This window comes from Carex rostrata, chromosome 33 (genome assembly GCF_964058835.1).
Source record: "Carex rostrata chromosome 33, lpCarRost1.2, whole genome shotgun sequence".
NCBI classification, from domain to species: Eukaryota; Viridiplantae; Streptophyta; class Magnoliopsida; order Poales; family Cyperaceae; genus Carex; species Carex rostrata.
In genome coordinates, this window is record NC_135950.1 from 424,022 (window position 1) to 434,906 (window position 10,885).

Sequence of the window (10,885 nt, forward strand, 5' to 3'; positions counted from 1 at the left end):
TTTTAATTAAGGCTTCAATTTCTCCAAATGGACCAATATATATCTGAATCAGGTCCTGAACAAGTTTGTATAGTTTTTGAAGTAGAATTTGTATGTAGTGGTAGTACCAGTGAGAGCAAAAACTAGTACCCATACCAGTGACGGCAAATAACAAAATCCAGTAGTCGTACTGGAGATGTGAATCAAAATAGTATCAGTGGCTAGAAGAAAACAGTACCAATGATCCAATGAAACCAGTATCCAAGGGGCAAAATTGGAAATCGAGCCAAAATTGGGAAATTGGACAGGCTCTTTAAATGGAAAATCAGACTGTCTATTTACCTTACAAAAAAAAAAAACCATGTATTCATGCAGCCTTTGCCAAATCGTCCGCCTTGACGTTCAGGTCACTAGGTTTATAGACACATCTGAAATTGGGATTGAGTGCCAGAAGTGCCCAAATATTCATTATTTCCGTGTAGGCCCTCCAATCCTCACTAATTGGAAACCTTGTTGATGTCAGAGAGTTTAATAACTGCCTTGAATTCGTGTGAAAAACACACGAGGTATTATTTTGAATGCATGACTGTTGTGATACCAGTGAGCAGTGCCAGCACTGCCAAGGCCTCCATATGGCATGCAGAAAATGCCCAACTGGAGGCTGAAACTAAATTGTAGTAATGTTGAACCCTTTTTAATTATCCAAGTCCTCCCTTGTCTGGATAGGAGAAAGAACCATCCACCCAGCAGTAAAAATTTAATTCAGGTGGCTGCAAGGATAGTTCAGTTTGTCGAGGAGAAACCAATTGAACGGCAAATGACTGCGGTGATATGTGCCTTCCCTTGATGAAAATGCCAGTTTGGATATATTTCAGTAGAATTCATCTCAAGCACAGTACTGTGGCCTGGGTCAGGCTTCGTGCCTCCATATATTTTTCGCACAACATGATTTCCAGATGAACGATAAAGTTGGCATGATTTTTCTAGTGTGATGTTGGCCCGGGGTTCTAATAAGGTCTGTAAGGGGAGTTCAGCAGCAACCAAGGAATCTGATTTAATTGCCAATGGAGATAGAAACCAAATTGCTCTTGAATGGGGGCAGTAGAAGAAAAGATGTTGTACCGTTTCAGCATGGAAACCACGAAATGCACATGATGCATCAATTGCCAGAATCCTTCGGTGTAAGATATCCCCTATGTACTACCTTCCAAATCAGCAGTTTGACTCGAGGGGTCACATCATTCAGTTTCATTTTTCATCTCATATTTGTTGAATCTGCACAGAAGAAAGTAATTTTATTTAGTGAAAACAGACTGGTGTTGTGACACTGCTTTATTAACTAGTATATTAATGTTTACAGTATAGAATACAGAAATTTCAGCAAGGAGAGTTTGCGGTCATCTCTTTTTTAGTAGTTGTTAGAGACTTACAAGGATAACCCACACCACACGTCTAGTTCCATGAGTGGATACGAGTAGTCAGTGACACGACTTTAAATTGAGATTAGAGTAGAAGCTGCATATCGCAACTGGTGAAACTGAAATTCTGACCGAAAATGGTACTAAAGTAAATGCCACCACTTCATATTCTGTATTTTTTTTTTTATCAATCTGTGTTACCTTATCTAACTAAAGTATTTTTTGCCATATATTCTTATACTAGGTTACTTAAGATGATTTTAAGTTTTTGTGTCTCTATTTTTGAAGGACCAGGTTTGGGAACTATTAGAGGTGAGAGATGGTGGTTTTTATTATTAGCTTGTAGTATTTGGTCCACATAAAGGATTACTGTACCAAATATTAATAGAACGAATTTGCTTTAAACGATTGTATATATAAAAGACTGCTGATCATAGGATTCAAATCAGTGGTGGATCTTAAGCCTATCAAAAGGTCGCTAACTCTATGATTTTAAAATATTAGTTATATATACTAAGATTTAATTAAATTTTATTTTTTTAGAACATTTTATATATATAGTCCAGCTCCCTTCATAAATGATCAAATATTAACTTTAGTCTAGTGGTAAGAGCTTATGTAGTGTTAGGAAGAGCTTGGGTACGATTTCCACTAACCACAATTTTTGTATTTTATTTTTTTAGCGCCCCCCCCCCCCCCCCCCCCCCCCACACACACACACACACATTAAGATTTTCTAGTTCCGCCCCTGATTCAAATGCCTCGTATCTTTCATGCCTCAATCATGTATCACATATTCACATCCTCATCTCCTTTTTCTAAGTCCAAACAGTCAATCCGAAATGCTCAACATAATCTTCATATTAAAATGTGCTTGAGGACCAAATTTTATATTTTTTGGAAACTTTTTTTACTATTTTTTTAGATAGGTACAAATTCACTGTTTTTGGACTGTCCAGAAATTCTGAAAAGCTGTGATTTTGTACCTATCTAAAAAATAGTAAAAAATTTCCAAAAATTATAAAATTTGGTCTCTAAGCACATTTTAATATAAAGATCATGTTAAGTGGTCCGGATCAACTGTTTGGACTTGAAAACAAGGATAAGAATGTGAGGCACGATTGAGGCATGAAAGACAATGAGGCATTTGAACCCTATTCTAGTTATAATTATTTCGGACACTTGAAACAGAATGGTACGTGCAAATTTACACAGCTTATGCATTCTGACAGTCACAACATTCAGGGTGAAATTGACTAATGCAATGGTGTCAAAAGAAATAATTAAAAAGAGAAAAAAAGGCATATTCTCCATTGACAGCCTGCTCCAATGCATCAACAACTTCAAACTATTCCTTAAGCTGTTCACTTGCCTATAGAAAAGTTCATAAATCAAATACATAGATATAATTTGCAAGTTAACAATTTTACAGTAATTTATACAAATTAAAAATATATAAAAATAAAAGATTTTGTCTTATCAAGGTTCTTGGAGTATACCTTGTTCAAAGAGCCGGCAGCCTAAGGGTCTCCCTTAAATTTTGTGCTGGAAAATAAAATAAAAGGTTTTTCCAAATCTACAGTAAAGGTTCATACTGGTATCTCCTGATCAGGTACTGTGCATTTAATAAAGCAGCTTTATTGGAAAACAAGCCATGCTAATGTTAATATTCTCTAAAAAATATTGAGAAAATTGAAAGAAAGTTATAATAGATATAACAAATCAAAGATTGGCAGAAAAAGACATACTGCGTAAATCAGAAAAAAGGTTAACTGGACCAAAGGGTGTAACTATGGAACAACCTATTAATTTGGTAAAGCTGTACTATTGTAAAATTATAAAATAGTAGTAGTACCTGTTCTCACCAAGAACCCAACAACATTAGGGGCATCTCTGGAACAAAATCTGGTCCTGTGGGGCATCCAAACCCGCACTCTCCCCTGATTCTTATAGTCTAACCTGTCCAGGACTGTTGCTGGAAGGCGGTTGCCTATGTCTCAATGCTTCCAAGTTGTATCTAGGTACTTTGGTTCTGTTGCTTCTTATAGTTATTGTTGTTTTAAGGTTTTTTTTTTTATTGATGTTAATGATTGTTAGATATCAATGCTATGAGTTTAGGTTAGACAATTACTAAGGTATTATATGTGAACTCATCAGCTTGAAGCCCACAACCAACTAATTTGTCATATATTTCAAAACCCTTGTTAATAATCACCAAGTACACAAAATCCAAGAATGAGACCATTGTAGGTATAGATATCCGGAGCAACTCATTTTACAACCATTTCATCAAACATCCTCAGAGCACTATGACTATGCTCTTCAGGCTGGCTGATATTTTCAAATGCAAACCTGAAAGGGAGGGGATCAAAATCCAAAATTAAAACAGAATAGAAATAAGAGGATATTAGTTCACTAAGCATCCCATTATCTCATTGGTTTCAGATCCCATTTGTTACAGGGACTATTGATTTATTGTATCACGATTGACATATTAGTACTTGTGAAAATGTCATCTTCTGACATGCAGCACATGCATGTATAAAATACATAATTCCTATCTATCAGAGCAAGCATAATTGTGCCTCCTTAAATTGACAACGATGGACATTCATGCTAATTAGGTCCTTATCGGGTCGGGTGTACTTCATTCATGTCCAAATTGAAAGATAGAAACTACCAACTATTATCAATTATCATAGGACTTGGGAGAAAGTAGCACGAGTGTCATTCAGATTTTTCAAGTTTTGAAGTACCTTAAAAACTTGGAGTTATTGCTGTAGGCCTCATCTATGGCTCCAGCCAGTGGCGTAGCCAGGATTTTCATCAGGGGTAGGCAAAATAAATTATTATTATATTAATTATTATTATTTTATTTTATTTAAATTATTAAATTATAAAATATTATTAAATAATTTTCATTGGAAGCGGAATCAGTAATTAACTATTAATTAAAATCGAGAAAATCGGTAGAAATCCACCGAATTAGATCGAAAACTCGATTTTTTTGAAAGTTTACTTTGAAGCATAGTTCACAAGACTCTTCTATTAAAATTCAACTCATTTTGAATAGTTAAACATAATAAAAATAATTTATTGCATTACATTAAATTTCAGTGTATTACTTTATAAAACATTTTAGTCTATTCCTTTCACAAAAAATAACAAATTTATTGTAGTCTCACTATCATATCATTCTTATTAACCTTCTTCTTGTCGGAATATTTCAAAATAGATAGATGAACGACTACCAAAATTGTAACGACTTGGCCAATTTCACTAATCGAGAGCTTTGACTCAATCAAGAATAGACAAAACTCAAATCCAAACCAACTATAAACAGACTTGATACCGTATTTCAAAATCCAGGGGTAGGCGACTGCCTACCCCTGGATATAGGTGGCTCCGCCACTGGCTCCAGCCATGACCTATCAATGACAATAGATAGTTATTGGTACAGCACTGTTTGGAAAAGAAACAATCTAAAGAAGCAAAGAAACAATGAGAATCTAACATTGAATTTTGTTCAATGCACTCTGGTAAAGGGTGTCCAAGGAAGTGCTGATACAGGCTTGATGAAAGTAAGAAGCCCAAAGGTTGAGCGCTAGAGATTTGTCAAGATGTAAAGGCAAAGGAATAGAGCGATCCAGAGTTGGATGTATCAAGGTAGATGCAAGGAGCCTGCTCCCCTGCAATGGACCAATCTCAAAATATTTAGTGCAGAAAATATGATTAAAAGTTGGCAGAGCAATAAATTAAAAAGGCAAGTTAATTGGGCCTTTTGCAGAAGCAAGGGAAACTCTTGAGAAAATATAAAGACCCTCAACAACCAAGTCAGTATATCTCTCATCTGGAAATTTGCAGAGGTACAGCACAGATCCCTGTGCATAACAAAAATGAACCAGTAACAAAACAAATCACCAATAAGTATAATCAAAGCAACCAGGAATTAATGAAGTAAGAATTCAGATTCCTAGATTGAACCTGTATTCATCAGAAAGGCTGTTCTTTAACATAAAGAGTATAAGCAATAACAGACTGATGGCCTAATGGTTCTGGTAAGAACAATGTTGGATATCAAGAGGTCTCAAGTCGTTTTCAGTTGGAAATTGTCAGTTACAACTCATAACTGGAAGCTTACAAAGCGAAGGGACAATTTGGGAATAAGAAAATTGGTCCGTTGCTAAGAAATCAGTAGAAATAGGGTTCTTATTATTATGTTCTTGGAATTTCTTTTTTGGCATGGACCTTGTATCATTGGCTTGCTCACAATTTGTACCGGTGTAATGGGCAACCGACATAGGATTTGGCATGGATGTGCAATTGCAAGGTCCGGAGGCTCATTTTATACAAAATCAGTGCACGGTTAACAGAGAGAGCCTTCCATTGCTCATCTGCTATCAATTCCACAAGTTGACGAACATGATGAACTTTGATGAGTTAGCAGCTCCAGGAGATGTAGAAAACAAAAAAAAGATGCACTTCCAGTATAGGCTGTGTATCTCATGCACATTAGACTTTGCACCTTGAGCTTCAAATGTTCTTGCTGTTTAAGAAACCAAATAAGTTAATAATATGTTATATAAAAGCAAATAATATATACAAAATTGCTAAAGATAACCAAAAAGAAAAAAAAAGTTTTCAACCTCTTTAAAGAAAACAAATCGCTGTGACTGCATATTCTAGAAAGAATGGTTCATATCATGTTTGCTCCTACCCTTCATAATATTTCTCTTTATTTCAAAATTTCACATAAAATAGAATAACATACCGACTGAATAATTTCAGAAGTACACATAAACAATAGAAGGACATACCGATTTTCAAAATATACCAGTTGATAATGGTGTAAAGGTACTGGACCAGATTTTCCCAGTCTGTTGTCAGGAACACCAAAATGCTATAAGAGAACATTAAGATCCTGAAAGTTGAAGTCACATTACAAGTAGGTACAGGTTCTACTTGGGCTGGTATCTCTAGTATCATCAGGAGCTGTCTGGTATGATAACAGCATGCTGGATTCAAATGTTTTATGGAAAATGGCCATGGCAAAACTTGTCTTATATACTTACAATTGTCAACTGATTAAAAGAGCACATTGCACACTCCCTTAACATGGTTAAGCAAAAACTACTGAAAAGGTCATGATCAAATGACCTACATTCCCTGGTGAGAAAAGCTGCACATCTGTACAATGGTTTCACAACCATTACATGATTCCATTTAGCAGCCTCATGATCCAATGACCTGCATGAGATACAATTTTCTAGTAAGAAAAGGAATGACTGAAATAAATTTTATGAAATACATAATGCACAGTATGGCAAAGCAGGTAGAAAATTGGCATAGGTTGTTACATCTGTGCTTTCTGATAGATCAAAGCAGCTAATTACTATCTATGAAGTTAAGCAATATAACCAATAACTACAAGGTCCAAAGGGGTAAATATGAAACTGCATTTAAATATGTGTGCGCAAGATCAGCACAAATCTTGATGCGAACACGCACGTATATTGATGTGACGTGCACAGATCTTAATGCAATGCGCACCAATCAATATTGCTTTAAGATCCGTGCATGCTAGATCAACACGAAATCGAAGCACTGTGTATAGATCTTAATGCGATGCACACGGATTAAACGGTAGAGGAACCCTTTAGATTTAAATTTGAGTTTGATGGGCTTTATATGCTTTTAATAAAGGGTAAAATGGGTATTTTAAGATTTTAGAATGAATTTTAATATAAAATACAATAAAATTGGTAAATTTGTGAGTTTTTGAAGTTTAGAGAGGAAATACGTAATTTCAAACTTTAGTGGGGAAAATACGTAATTTTGAAGTTTTTGAGGGGTATACGTGAAATTCCCCCTTTTTTTTTTTACCTAATTGACCTTCTATGAATACCAAAAAAGAAAAGAAAGCAAAACTATTGTTTTCTCAGTTCAATCATCTCAGTTAATAACAGTAGACCAGAATGTTCTTTTGCTACTTGCAAAATGATAAAGAGCAGTAATTTGTGGGGATAGACTACTTTACAGAATCCAAGGCTGCACTTGCTCAACAAGAGCCAAAATCCCCAAATAAGGTTCAGCACCCGTGCCCTTTCCTTTCTTCGATCTGGGAACCTTTCTAGCTGGAGCAAGAACAGATACTAGGTCTTGTAGAAGCACGACCGCCTCAGCCTCAGCTTTTTCGTACTTCCCATTTATTACCAAGCACCGCACAAAGCCGGCTTCTTTGGAAACCGAAGCAATCGAGTACAAGCGCGTAGATGTCCAGGAGTTCATTATCTCGCTCCTCAATTAGATCTATTTGGCGGAGGAGAGCGGGGAGGAGATTCAGAGCTTAGCAGAGAAAAGAGAGAAATTTTTTGGCGAGGCGTTGGTCGGAGAAATGTGAATCCGAAAACGGAGTGAGGTAGGAAGTGAACCGTGCGTAGAGGCCACCGTGGTCGAAGGCTGGCTGGAGGCCTCCATTTCCGCCGCATGCGAAATGGCTTACCGGTAAAATTTTTTCCGGTTTTGGGAGTAACCGATAAAATTTTTTCCGGTTTTGGGATTTCAGCGCTCAGGTCTATAAATATAGGTTGCACACTCTTGTTTTCCCACACTCACAATTTGTGCTGCAACTGCAGTTCCAGAGGAGAGAACCACGGCTCTTCTGTCTTCGGTAAGTTTTTTTATTTAAATTATTTAATATTTGTAATTTCGGTTGTAAATGCTTATAGAGTTATTATTTTGAAATTGTAGCTTGTTATTCATAGCAACTCAAATAAAAAATGATTTGTGTGAAGTTGTTTGTTGGCGGAGAAATTCAGTATAATTCTGATGGTGCTTTTTACAGTATCCGTCCTAAATTTTCATTTCCGGTAACTGTGAATCATGCATTTGACTATCTCGAGAATGAGATTTATAAACGGGTTGGGTGTACTGTTAGTCAAGCCAGTCTGAAAATTCAAGCCCGGTTCAATCTCAGGCAAGATGGTCAACGGGACTATCAATTAATCCCAGTAACAGACCAAGAGTCTTGGAAAATGATTTTAGATATTGTGACATCTTTCCAACAAAGATTACCGGTTCTTGACTTATATGTAGAATTGGAATCTAACCATAATGGTTTTAATTCTCAATTGGATCTAAACAGTCAGATCCACATACCCAGCTCTAATCGAATCCCTGAACCTAGAACTCGACCTAGTTTCATTCGGGTTCGTAAACCGGTACCTGATTATTCACATGTACCGGTGGATGCAATCGATGATAATAGTTTGGAGAGCGGGGATGAGATGCTCTCGGATGAGATAGAGGGTTCTGACGAGGAGGTTCGACCGACCAGCCAATCACAATCACAATTAAGGTCTCGGGTGAGTCAGTACCCGATCACTGTTCGGGACAATATGAGTCGAACATTCGATAAACCATTAGCAGTAGGCACAGTGTATGAGTCAAAAGCAGCTCTAAGGGCAGCCATCAATAAGTTTCATTTAGAACACAATTATAAGTGTAAGGTTAAATACAACGGAGCTACTCGTTTTAATGTGGTGTGTACGGATGACTTTTGCAAATTCAGTGTAATTGCTAATCCTCACAATCTTTCTGGATCATGGATTATCAAGAAGCAAGCGATCCCTCATACATGCAAAGCGACCCCTCATGGTCACTATCAGCTTACAGCAGAGTTGGTTGCTCGTGCTATTGATAACACTATGAGAAAAAATATGTGTGCAACTATAAATCACATCCGAGATGTCGTTAAGTCAACATACAGAAAGGTCACTCCCAAATACAACAAGTTATGGCGAGGTCGCGAGCTTGCTATTGCAAACTTGCTTGGTAGTTGGGAAAATTCTTACAACTTGCTTATTCCGCTCTTTGAAGCCATAAAGAGAACCAATCCAGGAAGCAAGTATTGTGTGACCTCGTTTCCAATTGAAAATTCACCAAATAGGCATTTCAAGGCAGCGGCATGGGCATACGGGCCATGTATTGCAGCAATACCATTCCTCAGACCAGTGATTAGTATTGATGCATGTTTCATGTCGGGACGGTACAAAGGTAGGTTACTTATGGCATGTGGGTACGATGCTGAAAACCGATTGCTTCCATTGGCTTTTGGAATCGTAGAGAAAGAAAGTGTTGAAAACTGGGGGTTTTTTATGAGATGGTTGCAATTGGAAGTCATTGGAAATAACAGATTTATGTGTGTCATATCAGATAGACATTTGAAAATTAAATCTGTTTTTCAGGATCCACATCTCGGATGGGATGAATCTACCAATATATGTGTGCATCGCTTGTGTTCTCAACATGTTGTCGATAACCTCTTCAAGCATGTGGGGCGGAGGAAAGAGGTTAGCGATAAATTCAAAATTGGGGTAAACAAAAAGAAACCTAGGAGGTTGCAGGAGATGATCCAAGACTTTGAAATTAGTTGTCCAGAAGCACTTGATTACCTTAACAAGGTGGGTAAGAGGAACTCAAATGATGAAGACGAGCTTCCATGTCTAGAGAAGCTTTATCAAGCAATGGATGGAGGGCATCGATGGGAAATAATGACAACCAATGGGTCCGAGTCACTGAACAATGTGTTCAAACTAACTCGGCGATTGCCGATTACAGCTATCGTGCAGGGCACATTCTACAAGATGACTTCCTGGTTTCGTGAACGACGAAAAAAAAGCTCAAGTGGCACTTGAGCACAGTCAAATGTGGTCCAACACTGTAAGTTTGTTGTTGCAAAAGCGTAACAACAAATCTCTAAACATGATTGTGATTCCTTACAGTATGACACATGATGAGTATGAGGTCATAGTAAGGGGTGAAAAGGTTCCTGCAAGGCGTGATCAGTCAAGACTCGAGTATACCAGTAGAGATTTCAAGTACAAGGTTCTTATAAAAAATAACAACAGATGTGAATGTGAATGTGAATGTCAGAAACCTCAATTAACTGGTATACCATGTTCTCATTTCATGGCAGTTTGCCGAGAAATAAAATTTGACAAGAATTTGTTCATTAACCCATTATACAGTATGAAAATTTTGGCACGAACATGGGATGTCTGCTTCGAGCCAATAGGCAACCAATGTGACTGGCCTACATACGATGGTCCGACAATAGTCCCAGAGCAAAGATTGATTAGAAAAGGAAGAAGACGACACAAAAATGCAACAGGTAATGTATAATTTAATTATTTACATAACTAATTTCATTTATTTATTGTTTTAATCATTTATTTATATATGTTTTACTTATAATGTAGATGAAGTAGCAAGAGAAGCAACAACATCTTCTTCAAGAGAAGCGGCAAAAAGATCTTCTTCAAATAGAAATCAACATTGATGTGTTTTATTTTTATGTTGTTCCAATTTTAATTTGTAGTGATAATTAACATTTATGTTTATGACTTTAATTTAGACATTTATTATTAGTAGTTTAATTAATGTCTTGTTTGTTGGAACAATTTATTTTCGTCTGTATGTTTTAGTTC

The 10,885-nt window shown here is 36.7% G+C and overlaps 2 protein-coding genes and 1 long non-coding RNA gene across 6 annotated transcripts; 1 reads left to right on the forward strand and 2 right to left on the reverse strand.

The window, feature by feature from the left end:
* Positions 1–112: 112 nt before the first annotated feature.
* Positions 113–2,064, reverse strand: LOC144548621 (uncharacterized). The gene is made up of 2 exons (XR_013509403.1): positions 1,338–2,064; positions 113–1,254 (listed from the first exon to the last, which is right to left on the reverse strand). It is a non-coding gene; the product is annotated as an uncharacterized LOC144548621 (long non-coding RNA).
* Positions 2,065–2,122: 58 nt separating this feature from the next.
* On the reverse strand, positions 2,123–7,685 carry LOC144548757 (uncharacterized). Of its 3 annotated transcripts, none has more exons than XR_013509458.1 (5): positions 7,435–7,573; positions 6,044–6,644; positions 4,912–5,943; positions 4,154–4,825; positions 2,123–3,749 (listed from the first exon to the last, which is right to left on the reverse strand). XR_013509458.1 is itself a non-coding variant. In XM_078297475.1 (5 exons), exons 1-3 carry the CDS (start codon positions 7,683–7,685, stop codon positions 5,798–5,800), a joined length of 483 nt encoding a protein of 160 aa, XP_078153601.1. In that variant the 3' UTR covers positions 2,123–3,749; positions 4,154–4,825; positions 4,912–5,797. The 3 variants fall into 3 exon arrangements, 2 of the variants coding, with proteins under 2 accessions (XP_078153601.1, XP_078153600.1); XM_078297475.1 differs by having other exon boundaries at positions 6,559–6,644; positions 7,435–7,685; XM_078297474.1 differs by having other exon boundaries at positions 6,470–6,644; positions 7,435–7,685.
* Positions 7,686–7,929: 244 nt separating this feature from the next.
* On the forward strand, positions 7,930–10,885 carry LOC144548756 (uncharacterized). 2 transcript variants are annotated; one of them, XR_013509457.1, is made up of 3 exons: positions 7,930–8,067; positions 10,427–10,569; positions 10,658–10,885. XR_013509457.1 is itself a non-coding variant. In XM_078297472.1 (3 exons), the coding sequence occupies exon 2, from the start codon at positions 8,177–8,179 to the stop codon at positions 10,091–10,093; it is 1,917 nt and encodes a 638-aa protein (XP_078153598.1). In that variant the 5' UTR covers positions 7,933–8,067; positions 8,148–8,176; the 3' UTR covers positions 10,094–10,569; positions 10,658–10,885. The 2 variants fall into 2 exon arrangements, 1 of the variants encoding a protein (XP_078153598.1); XM_078297472.1 differs by having other exon boundaries at positions 7,933–8,067; positions 8,148–10,569.

What these genes read in the sequence shown, in the direction of transcription:
- LOC144548757 (XM_078297474.1), bottom strand. Translation starts at nt 7,685, where the DNA reads ATGAACTCCTGGACATCTACGCGCTTGTACTCGATTGCTTCGGTTTCC. An exon ending in CAAGTGCAGCCTTGGATTCT is followed by an intron (nt 6,645 to 7,434) that starts GTAAAGTAGTCT and finishes TATCTCATGCAG; the next exon opens with GTCATTGGATCATGAGGCTG. An exon ending in CTTTTAATCAGTTGACAATT is followed by an intron (nt 5,944 to 6,469) that starts GTAAGTATATAA and finishes TTTCTTAAACAG; the next exon opens with CAAGAACATTTGAAGCTCAA.
- LOC144548756 (XM_078297472.1), top strand. Translation starts at nt 8,177, where the DNA reads ATGATTTGTGTGAAGTTGTTTGTTGGCGGAGAAATTCAGTATAATTCT.